General features: G+C 37.1%; 1 protein-coding gene across 3 annotated transcripts in view; it reads left to right on the plus strand.

The window, feature by feature from the left end:
* Nucleotides 1-22,815, plus strand: part of COL25A1 (collagen type XXV alpha 1 chain) — a gene marked incomplete at its 3' end in the record, with an annotated part of 460,030 nt that overhangs the window by 416,013 nt on the left and 21,202 nt on the right. For 2 of the 3 annotated variants that reach the window (XM_079919359.1, XM_079919357.1), the window contains 9 exons: nucleotides 203-247; nucleotides 1,252-1,329; nucleotides 7,568-7,591; nucleotides 8,215-8,259; nucleotides 12,447-12,491; nucleotides 14,938-15,018; nucleotides 15,872-15,934; nucleotides 16,564-16,614; nucleotides 18,670-18,696. In XM_079919359.1, coding sequence (XP_079775485.1) covers nucleotides 203-247; nucleotides 1,252-1,329; nucleotides 7,568-7,591; nucleotides 8,215-8,259; nucleotides 12,447-12,491; nucleotides 14,938-15,018; nucleotides 15,872-15,934; nucleotides 16,564-16,614; nucleotides 18,670-18,696 — 459 coding nt within the window. Of the gene's footprint in view, nucleotides 1-202; nucleotides 248-1,251; nucleotides 1,330-7,567; nucleotides 7,592-8,214; nucleotides 8,260-12,446; nucleotides 12,492-14,937; nucleotides 15,019-15,871; nucleotides 15,935-16,563; nucleotides 16,615-18,669; nucleotides 18,697-22,062; nucleotides 22,144-22,815 lie in introns of all 3 variants that reach the window. The other variant, XM_079919358.1, reaches the window with a different exon arrangement.

Raw genomic sequence — 22,815 nt, forward strand, 5'->3', positions numbered from 1 at the left:
AAGTTTAATTCACTTCGGGGGGCATCTTAAAGAAGCATTTGCCATGTCAGTGGTTATTGTATTTCTAGTTGTTATTTTCCACTTCAGAAGTTCATATTAAAAGTGTTGCTGTATGGTGTTAAATACATCCTTAGATTTGAGATATTTCTGGACTGTTGGCCTCACTACTAACTCGGTTTTCTTCTCTTTTCACTGGGGAAAGGGTGACCGTGGAGACAAAGGGGACTCTGGAGCCCTGGGACCAAGGGTGAGTGTGTCTCATCTACTCTTTTGGCCTCCAACAAGCCTAGATTTGAAGTGTGTGTCTATGTGGCTTTTCACAAGGCACTTGGACTAATAATACCCAACAGTAGCGCTGGACGTAGACTACTGTGACTATTCCTGCTACTCCCCCCTTTCTTCTTATTTTTTATTGTAGTCACCAGGAGCACTGCGTATATAGACTGGAACACGTAAGATAAGCCCATAAGGAGAAGGTCTAAAGAACTCTTTCTATCTACTTCCCCTCTGCCAAATGAGCAATAGCAAGCCCATAGCCATCCACCTAATAAAACTTTCCACTTTTCAATTAACTCAATTAAAAAGAAAGCAATAGTCCATATTTTCAGAACCTTTTTAAAACACAGGCAGGGAATTAGGACATGACTAATGGAAATTCAGTGGCAGAGCTACTGAGTAGGATAGACATCTTAAAAATATTTGTTCCCTCCTTATAGGTACTGTTCATATATATATATATATATATATATATATATATATATATATATATATGTTCCCTATTTGCTTCCATTTTAATGGAATTCTATTCCTGTTAGGAAAGCCAAGCATTTTCTACAGTACAGTGTTCCATCTTCTTAAAAAATGAAGAAGCAATCTATGAGGTGTAGATGAGGAGAGAGAGGTCAGGAGTTGCTTTAATAAATGTGGATAAAGCCAACAAAATTTTGCAAGTCAAATCAGATTAGCCTACACATTGTAATTTTTAGGAAACAGCTTTTGAGATTGAATTGTATTTCTTTTTTATCCAATTTAATATATGTAACCTACCACAGACAGGAAGTTAGAAGTAGTTTGCCTCCTTTGAAATAAGGACAAACTTTGAACATGATTATTTATTCTAAAGTACATTTGGGCCTTAGTCGGGAATCGATGGTCAGAGAGAGCTGTTCGCTGCTATTTCTGTTTTCGCCACAGTCCCTTCTTCATCCTAGCCTAACCCCCGTGATGTTCTCTTGGCTGATTTTTTCATAGGGTCCACCTGGTCAAAAGGGAGATCAGGGAGCCACCGAGATCATAGACTACAACGGCAACCTCCACGAAGCCTTGCAGGCAAGTGACTGCTCCCTGCCTTGATACAGACAATGACGCTGATGAGACCCTTGTAATGTGTGTAACTATCAGCTTCCACCCCACCCGCACCAGATCTCAGAGGGCTCCACCGCTCAAAGCACACCTTCTCCCTGATCTCCTGAACCCATCTTCTTCTCCCTGCCCCAGTTTATCCTCTTTATTTCCTAGCATTTTTCAATCTTTCCTTCTCTTTCCCTTCTACCTTCAGATGTGCTTTAGTCAGTCTCATCTTAAATCTTGTACTGGTTTTGCCAAGCTTTGTCTCCTTGCTTGATACATGAACCTAGCAAAGCCATTAAGAGCCCTGTGGCTCTGGAGTTTGAGCTGCCTGGGTTCACATCTCTTGCTTACTAAGTGCATGAGCCTAGGGTTGTCGTGAGTAGATGACTAAGTACATATTATACACTTAGAACAGTGCCTAGCACATAATAAGTCTCTTATAGACTCTTATAAGTCTCTTATAGTCTCTTGCTACCACTCCTGTTCAATTCTTTTTCTTCTGTTAACAAAAGCCATAGACTGTGTGGCTTGTCTCCATCACCTTTGCTTCCTATTTATCCTCTTCATACTTAGACTCCGCGTTGTAGCTTGTACCATTATCTTGTTGAAATTTCTCTTATAAAGGTCAACAATAACCTCTAGGTCAAGCCCATTGTACTCATCACTCTTGACTTGTACGTGACATTATACTAAACCACCTTCCTTTTGAAACTCTTTCTTTCTGGTTTCTCCAACCTTCTACTCTCATTTCTTCCAGTTTTCTTCTTGGATGGATCCACTCTATTTTAGTATTTCCAATTTCTCTGTCCACCCCCTAATTCTGGGTATTCTCAAGTCTCTGATCTTTTCTTGGTATAATCACTCCCTTTGTGTTCTTTCCCATGATGCCTTCCAAGTCTTTCACCTCCAGGTCTGATCTGCATATACCTCTAGCTTCCCAGGAATATTTCCACTGTGGATGCAACACTGCCTTGTCAACTCTCACCAATACATACAATTATACTGGTTACCTTTCACACCTACCAAATGATTCCCTTTCCTAACTAACCAGTTTCTGTTCATGAATCCACAAGTTTTCTAATTTCTTGAGATGGAAACTTTAGTGTCATTTAAAAACTATTCTTTGTCCTTCATCCTTTATATCTCATCAGCAGCTACTGTTTCCTTTTTCAAAGTATCTCTTGAGGCTGCCCCACTCTCTCCGTTCCCGGCTAGGTCTACATGTTGTTTATATCAGATCTAACACCGCAATGAGCCCTTAACCAATTCCTCTACCCCTAGTGCCTCCTTGCTCTTCTAATCTTTTCCTATATATCACTCCAAGGTTAATTTTCCTAAACTATCACTATTTTGATGACTCTAATCTGTTCGGAAACCGAAGTGACCCTCTTGCCTACTCTATCAAGCCCAAACTCCTCCATCTGACTTTTAAGGCCCTATAACCCTGCTTTTCCTGTACAGAATTTTTTATTTCTCCACAACATATTTATCATATCTATAAAAATAACGATCTTTTTGTCTGGGTCATCCATTTTCTTTCATTCATCCATCTAAATCCTATCCAACAATTCACTGCTGCCACCCAGGTGAATTTCTCCTCTGAATCCTTTTAAATATAAGCAGTCAGGACCCAGTAGTTTAACATTTAATTATTCTGAAATTCCACAATTTACTTTAGTTTTGCCTCTTACCAGATTGTAAATTACTTGTTGACAGGAAACTCATCTTATGCTTATTTTATCTCCCCCAATGTGTCTGACCCAGGTCTAGGCATGTAAATATTAAATAAACTTATTGGTTGAATTCGTAAGTATACTTCATTCATATGCACAATCCATGTTTTTGCTTGAAAGCCAAATTAGTTGTTTTAAATATTTTCCATTTTGTACTCGTTTGATTTTTTTTCCACCCATATGATTTCACTAACATTATCTAATTATGGTAGATCTGCATCTCTATGGGTCCTTTGTTACAACTATCATTTTTAAATAGTAAAGCATTTATTAAATAGTTTTTACAGAATCCATCTTCAGCCTTGTATTTTTCTGTTCTTTTTATTCTTTTTCTTCTGGTAAAGCACATAGAGACACATACTTACTGCTTAGAGAAACATTACTTGGGCAGTGTGTTCGATCAACAGCTTGAATTAGGGTTCCTCAGTGCAAGTGGACTAGACTCAAGCAGTAGCCTCTGGGCTGTTGTCAAACTCTAGTTTGACAGTTTTTCTAAATTGTTCCCTTTTTCCCACAAGTTGATAACTGCATGTATAAAGAAAGAAAGAACAGGAAGTTTTTGTTACTTACTATGTTGTCAGAGTTCTTACTTCTAAAATATAGGGTCACATTTTTCATCTTTATTAGCAAGATTGTATATTTCCCTTAAACTGCTTCCAGTGGCACCATAATTCTTACAACTGCCTTTAAGAGGTATCCACTCTCTTATCTTTCAAGATATGCTCCTATGTTATTGGCCATGGCCATTTTCTGGAAAGACTGTGGAAGAGTTTTAAAGCCTTTACATGAACAGAGCCTGGCATGAAGCAAGCTACCCTCAGTCTAAAACTGAAATCTGCTTTGATTTCCCCTCTGTTGCTAACTAGCTGAGTCACTTTGGGGAAATCACATAATGTATCTATATTTCATTGATCTGATCTGTAAAATGAGGATGATTTGGAATGGATTTTTTTCTAAGAGTCCATAAAATCTAATATTATGCTTAGGGTTATTTTTTTAGGAGCTCCTGAATACTCTTTGTTGATGTGCCAAAATGCACTGTACTTTTTAAAAAAATCTAACACCTACATCTTGATACGAAAGAATAGATGTGCTCAGTTTCTTTTTTCACCTCGAGTTCTATATGACTGTAAACCAGTCAGTATCCATCACAGCCAACTAGTTCATGTTTATACCTCAACCTAAAGGTTTATTATTCTTAGGGGGGTTGTTTAGGCAACTATGTGTTGTGCTTGTAAATAGCTTATAGGTTTTTTTTTTCACTTCAAAACTATTTGTTTTTCCAATATAGTACTCTAGTGAATTAAGAGTCGCTAATAAATAAACTAAATAGCCATTAGATTGAGAGGAAGGAATAGACATTTGTTCTTCTAGTTCTCTAACCAGTGATGGATATTCAGTTTTGCAAATTCCATTTCACTATTGCCTCCTCTAGAAAAAATCTGCCCCAAAATCTGGATACTTAGATAAATAAGTGCATATTACAATTATAAAAATATCACTTAGAAATATAAAATTTTACTGTTGACTCTATTGAAAATTGTTACAGGTATACCTCCTTTTATTGCACTTCACTTTATTGCAATTCGAAGATACTGCATTTTTTTTACAAATGGAAAGTTTATGGCAACCCTGTGCCAAGCAAATCTATTGGTTCCACTTTTCCAACCGCATTTGCTCACTTCATGTCTCTTTGCCGCATTTTGGTAATTCTCACAACATTTCAAATTTGTTAATTTTGATTATATTTGTTATGATGATCTGTGATCTTTTTTTTTTTCCTGGCTGTGCCGCATGGCTTGCAGGATCTTAGTTCCCCAACTGGGGATCAAACCTGGGCCCATGGCAGTGAAAGGGCTGAGTCCTAACCACTGGACCACCAGGGAATTCCCTGTGATCAGCGATCTTTGATGTTACTATTGCAAAAAGACTATGACTCTCTGAAGGCTCAGATGATGGTTAGCATTTTTTTAGCAATAAAGTTTTTTTATTGAAGTGTAGTTGATGTACAATATTATGTAAGTTCCAGGTGAACAATACATAAAGTGATTTACTGTTTTTAAAGGTTATACTTCATTTATAGTTATTATAAAATATTGGCTATATTCCCTGTGTTGTACAATATATCCTTGAGCAATAAAGTATTTTTCGATTAGGGTATGTACACTTTTTTTAGACATAATGCTATTGCACACTTAATAGACTACAGTACAGTTTAAACAAAACTTTTATATGCACTGGGAAACCAAAATTTGTGTGACTTGCTTTATTACGACATTCACTTTATTTCGGTGGTCTGAAACCCTAACCCGCAATATCTGAGGTATGCCCGTATTTACATGAGCATTTGTCGTAAGCCGTTTATTTTGATTTTTATTTAAGGTGGTTATGTTTCCACAATTAGCAGTAAAACCTTTCATTTCCTACCTCAAGCTTTTAAAATTTCTCAACACCATATAAACTAAACCTCTTCTCTAGTGTAAATCAGGGGTGATTTTAAGCTTGCATCATTATGAGACGTGAAAGAAAATAATTTTTAATTCTACAGAGATTCACATCAGCATCTCAGAGAATAAATCACAAAGCATCCTGCTAGCCTTCAACCAATTTACAGCTTCTTTAACTCATGCCTCCCATTTCACATCATGCCTCAGTAGAGAATGACATGTCTTTCTCCATCACTACCAAAAATTCTGGTTTTCAAGTCATTACTGAAGTTCAACAGAGAACCCTGCTGAGTTTATGTAGTTTTAAGTTAGAGGAACCAGATACGAGAAATCCAAAGTGAGCCAACATGTATAGGACGTCTCTGAGTGTCTGCCCACTGGTTCTTCAAGATGGCAGTTAAAACTATGTTTTTGAGTAGTTAGCTTAGTTTTCTATCATTTGTTCTTCTGTTAACTGGGTGGAACCTGCCATGTATAATTTTTAGGTCTCACAAATATAGTTATTTAACAAGCTTATTTAAACCCCTCCTGTTATAGTTCAGTTTCCAATAATAATGTTCTTTTATTTAGGCAACTCATTTTAAAACATGTTGTTATCCTTGAACTTTAAAAAAGACAAGCTAGTTTTGTGCTTAGGTGGAAAATGAATCATACATGGCTCAGGTTGGAAAACCTCTGAGACTTTAAATTTTAAACTCCTTCCCTCTCCAAGGTTCTATGTTTTTGCTGTCTAGTTAAAAATGTTATTTATAATTGGAAAGTAATGATAAAGAAATTATTTCTACTCTATACTTTTCTAATAGCCTTTTTAAATGACTCATCTACCCATATAGGAGCAAAGAAGTAGCTTTCTCATAATCGTAAATTCAACTCTTGGTTTAGGTGAATCCCTTAAGAATAAAATAAGTAGTGCCTTATGTTACATAGATATGATGGTATAAAAATCTGGGCCTTAACTTTTTTATAACCTTGCCCCAGTTTGTGGCCGTTTTGCCTTCTATCTTAGAAGCACTGGTTATTTTTTCCTACCCTGTCTTCTCTGAAGCTGTAATGACCGTGATTGATCTTATCATGGAATACAAACTTGAACCATCTGTACACGGGCATAAATGTATTGTTTTCTAAGGGATGATGCACCATATCACTAAAAACTCAAGTGTTTGAAGTGAGATGGGTGGATGATGTTAAGATTATTTTTTACAACAATGACAATAAAAAACAGCACCAACACCTTGAATTAGAAATTGGAAGGGAGCAGTGGAAGACAAAAAGATGGAGCTAAACCGATAGTCACAAGTTTACATGTAATTGGACAGTGTTTGTGTAGGACCAGAGCTCCTAATGGAAAATGTTCTCTCCCCTAAAATCGCATAAAGTGGTACAGGCGTTACAGAACTTTTTGTACAGCACTTAGACTAGAAGATCTTAAAACAAAAATGGTTTGTGGATTGGGGATTGGTTGTTTTAGAAATTCATACTTTGAGAGAATATATTTTGGTACAGTATTCAAGCCCTTTACATTAAGAAACAAGGCGAATCCCATGTCAATTCCTGTCTTAGTCATGGCACACACACACAGACACACACAAACACACAGACACACACACGCTAATTATAATGCACCAATTGAGATACAAACTAAAAGAAAAAAATATTACTTATACAATGAGATATTTCCGTTTTCTCTAATCAAAGTACTCTCGAAATGGAGTTTTTATGAATAGGAAAGTTTCTCAGCTCCCAATTCTGCCACCAGTGTACACCATTTTACTTCATAATTTAAATCAGTGAATTAAAGTGTTGACATTTCTTTTTTCTTTTTCCATAGATTTTAAAATAAAATTCTGAAAAGAATTTTTAAAAGAATTTTTACAATCTATGGTATTCGTTTGAAGATATGTTTTCAGGATCTTGTCAATTCCTTATAAGACGTCAGTCTTGCCAAAATATATTCAAAATCTTATTTCAGAAATGTATTACTGTACTTTGGCACACAAATTAGGTAACTCTGTCTTTATCAATACATTTTCCCAACAGAGGATTACCACCTTAACAGTCACGGTAACTCCTATTGCATGATTTCTGTGGTTTGTGACTTTGTATTCGGTGTTGATGCATGCCGGTCATAATAGTACTAATGTAGCCATTGTTTTTATCTGATAGTTAATGTTATGTTTTCTTATATTAGTAACCTTTTACAACATTTGCCCCAGTTGAATCACTTTGTCTGCTTAGTAAAAAAGTCAAAAAAAATTTTATTGTTATTTTTCTTAAAAGTCTTTGGCTTTATCTTAATCATATGGCTTTGTTCTTTAGTGTTTGGGAAATCAAAGCCTTTGTGGGGGGGCGAGGAGAGAAGTGTTTCTAGAAACACAGGATATATTAGGAAGTTAATTCAACCCCAAAAGATGTATGTGGGACATGGCAGCAATTTTACATTGTCTTACAAATCAACTCTAGAGCATTATTTTAACCTAAATGTGTTGATTTTTTTCTGCATATAAGTAGGTAGTTTTTATAATTCCGTAACCAGTGAAATGTTTCCTCTTTGCATATCAATACTGGAGGATATTTGATTATGATAGAAATTAGGGAGGTGTGGAGTGTACTTAGTATTTAAAGCATACAATTTATTACAGATACTATCTTTTAAAACTTTAAAACTTTGTCTTTTCTGGATTTAGGGTCCCCCTGGACCACCTGGACCTCAAGGACTACAAGGGCCAAAGGTTATTCTTTATTTTACTTGTTTCCGTTTACTACATATGGTGCAGAGAATCCCATATTAAGTATATGTATCTCTGAAAATCAATCTTACAAAATACTGGAGGAGCTGAGATCAACAATATTGCTTAAGAGAGCTGAGAATAGAAATAGAGCTGAGAATAGAAATTGAGGTCTGGGACTTCCCTGGTGGCGCAGTGGTTGAGAGTCCGCCTGCCGATGCAGGGGACACGGGTTCATGCCCCGGTCCGGGAAGATCCCACATGCCACGGAGCGGCTGGGCCCGTGAGCCATGGCCGCTGAGACTGCGCGTCCGGAGCCTGTGCTCCGCAACGGGAGAGGCCACAACAGTGAGAGGCCCGTGTACCGCAAAAAAAAAACAAAAACAGAAATTGAGGTCTGGGCTGAAGGAAGAGGGATCAGAAAAAAGAAAAATTAGGAAAGAAGGGAGAGAAATAGAAATGGCATTAAATTTAGAAGGAGGATATTCAGATAAACAGAATATTAAACAAAGGAAAAACAAGTTTTACAGAAATTGTAAGTGTAAAGAAACACTAAATGTGGTGTATGGAAAAAGGCAAATATTTAAATTGAAGGAAAATTTACTCTGACACCAAAAAAGTTCCTTTCCTTAAATCCTTTCATAATAAAAAGAACAAGAAAAGCTTCAGCATGACGCATTCACAAATGACAATTTTAGGAATCACTTTCAGTCATTTTATAACACATCCTGCTATATATTCAAACATTCTGCCATTTAAATTTCATCTAATAGAACATACCAACTATGAACAGTAGAAAGCAAATTACTTGACTTATCTAAAATTTACTGGTAATGTTAGCTTTTTCCCTCCAAACTTAAGCTTATGAAACCACGTTCGATCAATTAATACATGGCCAGCGATTCTGGCTTTTCAGAACTGAGCTACGCGTGTTGAAATACGACTTTCATCATTGGGTTTTTTGTAGGAGATTCAAGTGGTGTCAAAATCCATCTTTTGTTTATGCCTTTAGGCAGTTTATTTGCTAAATCTACCTCATACACACACATGCACACACACCACATACACACATATCAGCTTTTGTACTTTTTCAAGATACTTAAAAACTGAAAGCTAGCACATAGAAACAATTATTTTTCTATTATTAAAAGGAATATGCAGTAAAATATTACTGAGGTCCTTGGCTATGTGAGATATATTTAGAACATAGAGGCTAATTTCAAACAGATTTCATGTATAACATTACTGTAAGTTTGGGGATTTTTTATTTTCTATTTCTCCACCACATTCTGCTCCCTAAGAGATATAACACAAAAAATGCTCCAATCATATGCAGTCTTTATCCCTGGTAAGCAAGTTGGCCTGGATCCCTATTCTTTAGTATCTTGGTGAGCTGGACTAGAAAACCTAGAAGGAAATCTGTAGATTCCTTTTTCCTCTGTGTAGTGTCAACCAAGGTCTAAGTTCCTTGCTTTATGCCCCCACTTGACTAAATCTCCGGAAGCAAAATTGTCCTCAATGCTAAGTCTGTACCTTATTCCATACAAACCTCAAAGCCTTCTGGGACTTGACTCTTCTTTATAGCCCAAAGGCCTACAGAAGCCCCAAAAGCACTTGACCCAAAGCAAGCTACCTAGCTACCTAGCCAAGAAAGCTATATCATTAAAACCTACATCCCCTGTGTTTTATAATCCAATTGCTATTCATTTATTAATTACATTAATCAACAATTAATTTGGGGCCTCTATTCCATGGTAAATACTGATATCTAGTAAAGATACTAGGATATAGCAAGGGGTTTTATTTTATTTATTTATTTTTGGCTACGTTGGTTCTATTGTTACTGCACGCAGGCTTTCTTTAGTTGCGGCGTGCAGGGGCTACTCTTCGTTGCAGTGCACAGGCTTCTCATTGCGGTGGCTTCTCTTGTTGTGGAGCACGGGCTCTAGGCGCACGGGCTCCAGTAGTTGTGGCTCGCGGGCTCTAGAGCACAGGCTCAGTAGTTGTGGCACACGGGCTTAGTTGCTCCGCGGCATGTGGGATCTTCCCGGACCAGGGCTCGAACCCGTGTCCCATGCATTGGCAGGTGGATTCTTAACCACTGCGCCACCAGCGAAGCCCAGCAAGGGGTTTTAACAAGGAGCTTTTAGCCCAGGGATGGAGAAAGGCAAGTAAAGGCACAATCATTAATAAACAGAGTAAGTGCATTGGTTAAGATGTGTACAGGAAGGCTCCTCTCTGCCTTGGGGTCAAGGATGACTTCGAGCTGAAACTGAAAGGCAGGAAGAAATTGGCCAAGTGAATGTCTAGACAAGTAGGGTGGGGGAGGGTTGTTAGTCATACTCCCTTACCTCTTACCATGCCACCCTTCCCACTATGCCAGCACTCTGGCCCACCTCGTACACTGATCTTGTAATTGAGATCTTGGCTTAGTTGATACAGTCCTTCATGCTTTCCATTATCTCCCCTTGAGAAGGTTGGGATAATTGCCGGGAGTGGTGCCTATGACCAGGAGTCAACAAATTCAGCACGAGACAAACATAAAACCCATTCTCACTCAGGACACACAGCCTCAGACTGAATGGAAACCTATTCAAATTAGCATTCCTCCTTCCTTTATCAAACAAGGACTGTTTGACTTCTTACACATCAAACAACTCTTTACAAACTACTTTTGGTGGGTGCAGGATAAATGAATAACTCATGAATTATATTTTCCTTTAAACATTTGTGGGTCACATTTTGAAGGGAAAAGCATAGCAACCATTACTGGACCCAGAGTGCTGACAAGTATTCAGACTGCATGAAACTAGGGCTTAGCCAGTTGCATCCAACCTTAACAGACTTGTTGGTGGCAAAATAACTGTTGCCGCTACCACAAAGAGCAGGAAATCTGGAATTTTTTAAAAAAGGATTTTTTTCTTTTTTTTTTTTTCATGTGTTTGTCATGCCTTCCTTTAACATTTGGAAGGCTCAGATTTCACACTATGACCAATAGCTCTTAAAGTTCTAACCAGGGAAAGCAGCTCTAACCATTTCAATATTGTGGTTTATAACATCACCAAACAAGCCTTTCTAGAAAAATACAGCCTCAAGTCAGTTCCCTTGGAAATCTGTCTGCGAGGCAGGCTACTCACACACTCCAAGGAATTGTTTTTACAAAGTTTCCGAGGTGTGGGCATCAGAGAGATTTATAATGGGGTCTACATAAATGACCCATTGATATAAAATAATACCTTGCCTTTCAAAGAATTTGTTCAGTACCTTTCCGATTGAAAAGTAACTGGACATTTGTTGTTTGAATAAATCTCTAGCACATTGTTTAAATTTGTCTTTAATGGAACATCTTCAGTTAAGAAAAAATAAATCCATCTATTTTGGGTTTGTCAAGGGTTCTAATAAATCACAATATGAATAGTAAATTCAGTTCGTTCCTAGCATAGTATAGGAAATTGAATTGATCCAAAAGTAATTTTCTGTGGATTAAGATATTATCTGATATATTATATCCTTCAGTGAGGCTTATCTGGAAATAGCACATTCACAATCATTATGAATTTGTATCCACGGTTCAAACAATGCCAGGTTAAATATTATAAACATATGGGGCCTTTCATTTTACTCTTTCTTGAGTTAACTACCGTGTTTTTGCTTTTTTCTCAAATTGGAAAAATAAGAGAAATCATACAGAATTTTAAGGAGGAAAAAATTAACTAGCTGAGGCGTATAGGTTGTTCCTGGAGGATATGGTCAGCCATCAGATGATTTCAGTTTTCTTTCACCAAATTCTTATAGTCTGAATCTCACATGAGGGGAAAAAAATAAAAACACTGAATCTTAGTGATATGTAAGTATTATTATACATAATATTCAAAAAAATGTTATTTTGGAATTCCCCAGCAGTCCAGTGGTTAAGACTCTGGGCTTCCACTGCAGGGGGTCCGGGTTCGATCCCTGGTGGGGGAACTAAGATCCTGCATGCCACACAGTGTGGCCAAAAGAAAAAAAAACATTATTTCACTTTGTATAGTCATGTGGTATGATGTAATAACGTACTTGAATTATGATGCATTTGCTGAAAGTTAAATTGTACTGTTACCAACTAGCATCATTTTTTACCTCATTTTTACTTAGTGTAGTATGCTACCAATAATAAATAAGAAGCTAGCCATCAATTTTTATCTTAACAGGGAGAGCCAGGATCTCCAGGAGTCCCAGGAGTTGATGGAGAGCAGGTAATTTTCAAAGACATATACTGTCATTTAAAGCATCATTATTGATGACCTTTTGTTATAGGTTTGAAGACCAAAAGGCATGAGTGTTGATTTATGATATTCTCTTTTTTTTTTCTTACCTTCTGTTCTAGAGACTACATTAACTTTAAAAAGCAATTGGTTTTAAATTAGGCATTAGTTTTCTTTGTACAAACATGCAAGTTATATGATGCTTTAGATTTGCCTTAATAATCCCTATCAATCTACCAATGACATCTCTGTGAATTTTTATTAGACTTGTAAGATAATTACCAATTTAGTAAGAATTGCCTAATTCTTGTCAGTGAATACAAATAATTCAAGATTTAAAGCTGTGACGGTAGTTTCCACAAAATTAGATATTGCTTACATGTGTAATTTTGACATTGTTGTCTTTTCCCAAATAAAGATTGTACCTAATTTTCTAGATCATTAGAAAAGACAGAAACAAGCAGGACACTTGTAGCTTTGTAGAATACGGCAGTATCTCCGAGGGTTTCCCCTAAAACAGAGGTTGACAAACAGTTTCTATAAAGGGCCAGAGAGTAAATGTTTTAGGCTTTTCAGGCCATAGACATTCTCTATCAGATTTTTTGAATGCCACTTACATTTTGTTTTAAACATTCAGCCTGTACAAAAACAATTCCTGGGCTGGATTTGGCCTGTAAGCCATGGTTTGCCAACCCCTGGTAGAAATGAATCTGACTAGGAGAGTGTGGACAGTATTCAAAATTCAGAATCTAATCACAAGGATGAGTTTCAAGATTTTTGATGTTTTCTGGGCTTCCATTATTTACCTAAGAAATGGCTAAAATCAAGAAGATCATAAGAAATCAAAGACATTCTTGATACAGTTTGTGAAATATCCCTCTCAGGAGATGGTATTAGATAAGAAAATTACGAGAAGCGTTATTTTAATATCAGAGTTGTATATTGAAATCATATAACATCACACTAAATTAACATGTGGTAGTTATAAAAGAGACTTTAGATGATCTGCTATATCCATCAGAGATCACATTAGCATTTAAAAATCTGATGGTATTACCTCCCCCAGTTAGTCATAAATAATTTGACATACATAATGACATACTGCATGGTATGTCATCCCTACATATACAATAGCTGAATTTTTTTTCTATAGGCTTCACAAGGTCTTCTTCTACTACTAGGTCCAGTGGGTTGGCTCTCCTGCTGCTCTCTTTTACTAGATTCCTGAAACCAACCAGGATCTGATTAACTATAAGATCCATCTATCTATTTAGGTACCTTCCCACCCACCCACCCACCTAGTGGGTGACTCTGAAGTAGGTGCTATGAAACAGATATACGTAACAAGAAAAGACAAGTTCCTGTCCTTAAGTAGTTTTTGTTTTTTGTTTTTTTGCGGTACGCGGGCCTCTCACTGTTGTGGCCTCTCCCGTTGCGGAGCACAGGCCCCAGACGCGCAGGCTCAACGGCCATGGCTCACGAGCCCAGCCGCTCCGCGGCATGTGGGATCTTCCCGGACCGGGGCACGAACCCGTGTCCCCTACATCGGCAGGCGGACTCTCAACCACTGCGCCACCAGGGAAGCCCACTTAAGTAGTTTTTAGTATAGAAAATATGAACAGGTTAGTGCAACCAGGGATCCCTATAACCATAACTAAAATAACTATGAGCATCTCTGCTGAAGGATGGGCCATCTGGTCATACTGCAGTGAACCTCCTTAGATGAAAATGCTTAACGATATACATTAATTTCAGTATTAGTATCACAAAATTCCTATTTTTTTGCATTCAAAATACACATATATCTGTTTCCTCACTGTAAAAAGGGAATAAAAATCACATCTTGGATCACTTCATAGAGATGTCACGAGAACAAAATAATAACACTGGAAAAGTGGAAGTATTTCTAAGCATTAATTGAGCATTAGTATATACTGAATGATCTACCTGTCTGTAGATGGGACCATTGAAAACTGTTGGTGATTGGAACCTCTGCCTGCATTTAATGGGAATAGAGGGATATAATGAGTGGAGATGTGAAAAATTTATTTGGACCTTTGTTACTATAACACTAGGTCCTGCTTCAAAATGTATATTGTGCATTAAACCCGTTAATTTGTTTTCAGGACTGGTGATATAGAATTAGCTGCCAGGTAAAAATGTGGAATCAGGAGAAATGATGTCAACACTTACATTCCTGCTTTTCATACTTAAATGGCCTAAGTAATAGAATTTAATCTCTTCCATTACAAGAGGAAATAGTATTGATTCAATGTAGAAGTTTGCTATAAGAGATAACTCTACCTAAAAATGAAAATCAGAATCATCTCAGCCTGAGGCCCATCTATTGGCAAAAGTAATCTGGAATTCTATTTTCCCTATTATGTAACCATCCATGGTCAGTATGATTCTTAAGTGCAAACCATATCATTTGTAGGGACTCAAAGGTTCAAAGGGAGACGTGGGGGACCCAGGTATGCCAGGTGAAAAAGGAGGAATTGGACTTCCTGGATTACCGGTATGTTTATATTTTTAAAGATGTATTCATATTAAGATAAATTAAATAATCAGAAAATAGTTGTATTATTAGCTGCAGTCTCATCTAATGGTTCATTTAATATTTTTATTATTAAATATTTGAGGTGTTTTTGGTTAATTACTACAACTAAGGCTCTAGAAGAAATTTTAAAGCATCTAACCAAATGAATTACAAAATAAACCTTTATGCTTTCCTGAATTATTTTCACTAGAAGATAGTAAAATAAATAGAGTTGGTCATTAATGTAGGATGTAACTGATCATTTTAAAATAAACAATAATAAAAAAACCTAAAAAATACAAAATAATTAAAAAAACAAATTACGCTGGAAGTGTTCTCCTTATGTTACAATATTATGGGATGGTGTTTTTATGGTTTCCCCCATAATTTTTACTGAGAATTTGGAGAGGGAAATGTAGAAAAATGTAGGGAAAAAAATATAGAAAACCTCACCGCCCTAGATCATTTTTTAAAACAAGGAAATGTGTAAATAAGGGTCAGTGAAAACGAAGTTAAAGGACTGCTATTTAAAGTCAGCACCACCATTAAAAATATAACAGTTATAATTGGATATATTTAGCAATGTATAAGTTTAACCAATCAAGCATAACTTAGTTTCATTTACTTTATAATTTATTTCACATACCATGCACAATCCTAGGGATTTGAGGAAGCTTGATGTTTAGCTTGAGGCTAAAATGCAAGGGGATAAATCCTTCTCTTACATTATCATGTACATGATATTATAAAAATTTCAAGAGGATGATGGATTTGGGGAGAAAATTCAGCTGTTCCTTACTTGACCAGCTCAACTCTTAATGGTTATTTGTAGGGTGCCAATGGAGTGAAAGGAGAAAAAGGAGACTCGGGATTGCCAGGTCCTCAGGGTCCTTCCGTAAGTGCATGGGGGCTGAACTTCCATGGTTCCCAAAAAACTCTGAAATGGGCCAATTATTCACCGACTTCAACCTGTGCCAGATGGCTTATCAACAGTAGAAAGGCCATGAACCTCTTGGTCTGTCAAACTGTAGAAGAAATATCCGTCAGCCTTGTACAGCGAGAGACAAAAGTGTCTCAGAGGTCTGAGTTAGAAGCGATTTTTCAGAGGACTATCTAATCCCGGGAGAAAATCAATGGTTTTCCCACAATGCTTTTGGATAGAGCTCTGTGAATGTAGAACCTATGTTCTTTTTTTCTCCAGAGCCCTGTTGTTGCTTAGTGAAATATTTGAGAGTTTAATAGTAGTTGTAGCATTATAGTATTTCTTGGTAATCAGTTGCTTCCTTTTCTTTTAATGTACTTTTGATTTATTCTGGCTTTTGTAGAACAACTGTATTTTTTTTAAGTTTTTTTATTCTCACGAAGGAATTTCCAAATGTAGAGAATCAAATGCATCACTTCTTCCAGTATCCTTCTTCCTCTGCAACCATTAATGGCCTTAGCAGAAGCCCAGCATGAGATTCAAGCCCAACTGCCTTATCTAAATGAAGTAACCAAATTCATGTTTATTTTTCGGACATGCAGATCATAGGCCCACCAGGCCCACCAGGTCCCCATGGCCCACCAGGCCCCATGGTAAGTTTCCCTTCTCTCCAAAATATAATCATTTGTTTAAGAGCATGCTACCAGAGGAAACATGAACACACCCCTCAAAACAGCCAGCTTGTATGTTGTACTACTCTCTGTGGAATGGACAAAAAATAGGGGGTGCTTTTCTGATTGTAAAAGTGTTGTCTTTCACTCTCCCAGGCACATCTGTTGGAAAGAGATGGGGTAGTTTTGTGATAGGAAAGTTGAATAAACAGATTTGGCAAGCTTTACTCCACTCTTAGGGTATGAACATTGGAAAATCATTTTAACCAACCACTGTTCTAGGCCATTAATAGCATAACAAGATTAATAATTGTAGCCATTAATGAATGTTTCTAACCAACTTTGAGGATTGAGACCCTTTAATGAAATGTTCAGTAAGAACATTTAGAAAATAATATGATAAAAATTGTCTCACTTCCACAGATGATATATATTGTTGGATCTTTTTTTTTTCACTTTTAAATACTTCTGTAAATACAGTGTTTACTGCAAGTATCCCTCAGTGACCAGTGGAGGCAATGACTGTGTCCTCATAGAACTTATGTTCAATGAGGAAGGTAGCCATTAAACCAGCATAATTCTCCAAATGTCTACCTAATGACAGTTTTGTTAAGGCTAGAACTAGAAGGCAGAATGCTTCAAATGCTTTTGACTAGGATGGGTTGGGAACAAGTCAGGCAGTCTCTAAGGTCACATTTGTCTCGACAGTGTCCCGATAAACCATATGTCTTCAATCACAGAGATTAAATAAACTGTCGGTCACTCTTTCCTCCTGTTGTGCTCCAAGAAAGAACATCGTTGGAATGATCTAAACCACAGAGCGTAGCCTCAGACCCAATCATCTATTTCTTACTAAGTGGCGTTTCTATTTCATACCACAAAACAATTATAATTAACCTGATTTTCTTAAAACTAAATAGTGCTTTAAGAATCAAGCAAGTGGCATACTTTTGGCATTTTTATACTCCTGCCACTTTAAGTTAGAAAATTAAATTTTAAAATGCTATATCCATTCATATCATAAAATTAATTAGTTTAAAGGAATTTAAAACCATTTCTAAAATGAAATAAGAATACTTGATAAAATGGCCATTTCCTGAAAATGTTTATCCATAACATATCCAAAGGGAAAATATTATTCCAGTGTAGACATATGTAACAAATATCTATGTATTGCTTGCTTAAAAAAAAAAATCAAAACTTTTTCCTACTGTTGTATGATTTTGCTGATGAGTATTCAAATACTCCTGTCTCCAAATAGTTCATTTAAATGACTTGAAAGTTTAAAGCAATCCACAGTAATCTTTAGTTAATTTAGGCTGATTAATTCATCTCTATACTTAGATTTTCCACAAAATACAGGGGAAAAGCCCTGATTCATGAATGTGTTGTGACTTCCTTCCACTGGTAAATAATTGTTACAAGAGCCTTGAATAATTCATCTTTGGAAAAATGAATGCATTCTAAATAATAATGTTTAGCACTCCTGTACTAGAATCCTTTTCTTAGCCTTGAAGAAATAATGCAACAGGGTTCCAAACTTGACTGTCATCTCCTCATTTTCTTGCTCCTTTAGATTTCTTAAAACCTTGGGTCTAGAGCAGTTAGTAATTGAAAAGGTCTCCTCGTCACTGGTACTTAAAGTTCAAAATTTTTTTAGCAAATTTTAAACTCATAAGCTATCTCACATATTCCACCTAGATTTTTTTAAATAGGGATTTGAGAAAGAGAAGTAGTGTGGGTCCACAAACACTTTTTTTTTTTTCTTCCGTATAACCCTGGCAGATTCCCCCCTCCCTCTCACAGGTATTTAGCAGAAAGAATTGCTGTTAATGAATTTCCTATTACAGAGGAATCCAAGAGCTAGAAGGAACTTTCACTAGGTATTAACATCCGCCGGCCTGCCTCTAGCTATAGCTCAAACAAAAAGATTCTTGTTATACATCTCTTTTGTTACTTTATATAATAGTTAATAGTCACTTTTGCTGGGAAAAAGTGAATCAATTCTTAATTCAAAGCTGTGTTTTCCATTTTCAGGGACCCCATGGACTTCCTGGACCAAAGGTAATCCAACAAATCCCTTGATTATTTGATGGCTGTTTCATTGTTAGTCGTGGGGAAGCATGACAGAAGCATGTCTGTCCTGTCTTATTTATTTGTCAAGTAATGTTGATAATCTTTAAGCCTTTAAGTATCCAGATGTTTAAACTTCACAACAACGAATGACTTATAACAAATTTAAGTGATATTACCTAGAGATGAATTAGTCCTCATTTTGCCTTTTTCCTTGTCACTATGTAAGTTTCTTAAGTTACTAATCATAATATACTCAAAATCAACATTCTAAAAGGAAAAAAAAAAGTGAATCTGATGACATTCTCAGACTAGTCCAGATGCTCTTTCTTAGTATGGTATCTTTAGTTGTATATTCAGATGTTATTAGTTGATACTTCTTGCTTGTCATATAGCAGTACTGCATCTAAATGCTTTAATTATCCAGCATCTTAATGTTGTACTCCCCCAGAGGTCACTGGTCTAGAATGAGGTGAGGTATATCAAGTATGCTATACTGAGGAGAAGGTTACATCACATACACATATTCTGTACTCTGAATTAACAAGAGAACAATGGAGAATATCCCTTCCTTTTGAGAATTATTGCAGTTTGTATTGTGAAGATGGATGAAGGTGCATTCTTTGCCTTTGTGTAGACCGAGAAGACACCTTGGAGGATTAAAATGAGCCCTGAAAGACATGCTTCTTCTTTCAGTGAGCATATGTGATGAGGACGTGTGTTCTGATCTCAGCTTTGCCACTGACAGGCTGTGTCACCTTGGGGAGATTATATACCCTCTCTAATCCTTCATTTACTCGACTAGGTAACTTACCTCAGAGTGTTGTGATGATTTAATGAGATATGATTATAGAACACTTCACAGAATATCCAGTGCAGCTGTTAATAAAGACCCAATTAACGTCAGTTGTTATTGTAATCTTGTGTTTTGATGCTTTGTTCTGAACAGAAGAATTGATCTAGTCCTCAAGGCTGCTTGGGAAAAGGTTCCATGACTCTTGCAACCTCCTCAGTAGTGAGTTGATGCCTTGAAATGGAGAGGGGGTGAGGGGACACATAAATGCAGTGTTGGCACTAAGAATCAGAAAGCCTAGAGGTGGCCCACCCTCTCCTCTGAGCACTCCCGCTGACCCCCCAGCTTTAGGGGTGACAGAGGGATTGGTCTGACTCCAGAAACCTGAGTTTCCTTTTCGAGATGAAGCAGGTGACTGAGCCGAGAAAGGAAAGAGTTCGTGCCTCTTCATTCTTCTTAGAATGCCTTCCCTTCTGATAAGGCCAGTGACTGACAGTGTCTCAGTGGCGTGGATTATAGTTTAGGGTAAGAACATTTTTGTTGGGGTCGAAAGAGAGCTTATCTATCAGCTCTGTGGTCTAGGTACTTATCTAGCCTTCCTGGGCCTCCTTCCCCACACTGGACTAAATAATATTTCCTCTGTTGACTTCTGTTTGGATTTTAAGGTACCACTAAAAACCAGATTAATTGTAATGACTCAGGCCAAAGCCACCAAGATTGAGTTTCTAATTCTATGAGTGATTCAGTTACCCCATCACCATTACATTAATAGATGCCCGAGATCCTTCCGATATCTACAGGGCAGTGGTTCACTTTGCCTACACTTAACTTCCATTGTTATTTAAATCATAGATTTCAGAGAATTATAAAGTTGAAAACATCTCATAGCTTACCTGTGCTAGTTCCTTGATTTTATAGATAATAAACTGTAGGCTCAGGAGATTTAGGTTATTTGCTCTAAATAACTGTGCCAATTAAATGACAGATCTGGGACTAGAATTTAGGTTCAGAGTTGAAATTTGAAATTGTTGCCCCAGAATTTGATTGTTTAAACTTACCTTCTCAGTTAACGCCCATTCCTATCAATGCATGATTCCTCACCAAAGAACTTCATAGCTTACCAAGGCTGCCCTGCCTGTTCATCATCTTAAGATCACTTGCTGAATGAAAGTCCGCACACATGCAAAGCCCTGAATCTCAAGCTTAGACCAGTTAACTGCCGTTGACCACTGAGCCTTGGCTTTAATCTCACATTGACTCTAGCTCTGGGACATTCCCAGGATCACACTTTACCAACCATAGAATATTTGGCTTTCCTACAGTGGCAGCATTACAAACTCCCTCTCCTCAGAGCTGCCAAACTCCATTAGGTCATGCCAATGTGTTTATTATTTTGTGACCCCTTTGAAAGTTCAAATATATAGCATGGTTCCATGGATGACTCTAGCTCACTGTTTCCTAGAATTTCCTGATGAGAAGAATCACCTGGGAGACATTAAAAATACCATTCCTGTGCTGCTATGGTCCAGGTGGTGCCCTGGACTCTTTAACAAGTACTGCACTGATTTGCACCATCAAGCAAACGGGGGAAATACTGCCCAGATTAATAATCCCTCCTGCCATGTAAGCATAACCTCTCCCCTCTCCCACCTCTACCACTCAGGACTCTATAGGGCATTTAAAACTGAAATCATCTTCCTTCCACAAGTCTTTCAAGATTTTCTTGATGAAATTAATATCTGTACTTAAAAGCTGAAAAGGGAACAGGTCAGAATTCTATTTCTAACATGCTGCTGCCGATAGAAAATAGTGTATTACATTCTTAGGTTTTTAAAAACAGAGTCAAGAGAATTTATCACTTATCCTGGCTTTTGTATCGTCACCTTAAGTTAAATTCAAACCTACTTTATTCTGAGATTGGACAGATAGACAGTTAGTAAAGCCACATGTAAGTTCTGTGATCTTCACATTCTCTCCTAGGATTGGCTCTTTGTTGTCTGTTCTATTGATTAATCCTTGTAGGGACCTGACTTGCAATGTCAGTGAATGAGGATTCACCAAATGGCATTACTTCAAAAGTCAGTTGCTACATTTTTAGCTCATTCCCCTGGGCAAAATGCTTAAAGGCTTAAAATATTCATATATATAACACTGTCCTGCATATTCCAGTTTTCCATTCCAGCAGAGTGAGTCTTTCCTGCTCAGCCTCCTTCAGTATCCTCCACTCTGATTGTCTTTGATTTACTTGGTCAGAACAATGTAGCATAACACCAATTTCCTTGAGGTAAAACTGAAAAATTCGAAGCTCAGACATATACATTTTGCTTGTAAGGAGCACACTTTCTCAGGAGTTCTGCTTCCTAGAATATTATTTAATTGTCAATTTCAGTTTGTTAATTCTTAAAATTTTTTAGATTATTTTTGAACTGATGCAAGACAAATCTAGCCTGACTCTGCTGTTACCTAAAACTGGAATCTGCAACCATTTCAGAGACTGGCTCTCTTCTCTCGAAGTTGAAACACCCATGATAGCAACCAAAATCGGCATTTGCTTTTGCATTTAGGGTGAACCAGGGTTAAATGGTGTTAAAGGATTGAAGGGTGAACCAGGTCAAAAGGGTGACAGAGGACCCCTTGGTCTTCCAGTAAGTAAAGAAAACTTTCCATTTCAGTGCAAATCTCAGACTTTTCTTTCTACCCTAAGTAAGAACTCTGGTTTACTCAGTGACCATCTTATGGTTGAGATTTCTGTAACTGGAAAACATACTGTGTTCGCACAGAGCTCGGCCCAGTTTTGTTTTCTCTGATGTCTGCTCTTGTGTCAGAGGAAGACCCCGTAACAAACAATGCCATAAATGTTCTGTCGTTCAATTACATACATGCCAACCTTCCTCTTTTAACGCTGACAATTCTTCTCCCATCACCCTCCCCTTTAAAAAATTATTATGCAGATTATTTCATAATATCTCCCAAATGTTTTTATTATTTAGTGTAGTGTCAAATCCTCCCTCAATTTTGATTTTTTCTTCTTCAATGCCAAAAACCATAGCCTCCTGTTAGTGGAAGGTGTGCAATTGGCCATTGTTGAAGGCGTGGGGTCAGTGCCGTGGTTCCTTACATTAATCAATCATATTGTGGTCTAAATGTTATATGTCGTTTGTGCTGGAAATGCCCTCTTACGAGGTTCTTGCGGCAATAATGGATAGTATGGAAGAAGTATTTTGCAGTTATTTAGAGATTTTGATTTTTAATGAAAAGGAGATTTCCAACTTTCATGCACTTTATGCTAGTCTTCTTACCACAACCACTAAAAAGAT

This window comes from Stenella coeruleoalba (assembly GCF_951394435.1).
Source record: "Stenella coeruleoalba genome assembly, chromosome: 4".
Classification (NCBI taxonomy): domain Eukaryota; kingdom Metazoa; phylum Chordata; class Mammalia; order Artiodactyla; family Delphinidae; genus Stenella; species Stenella coeruleoalba.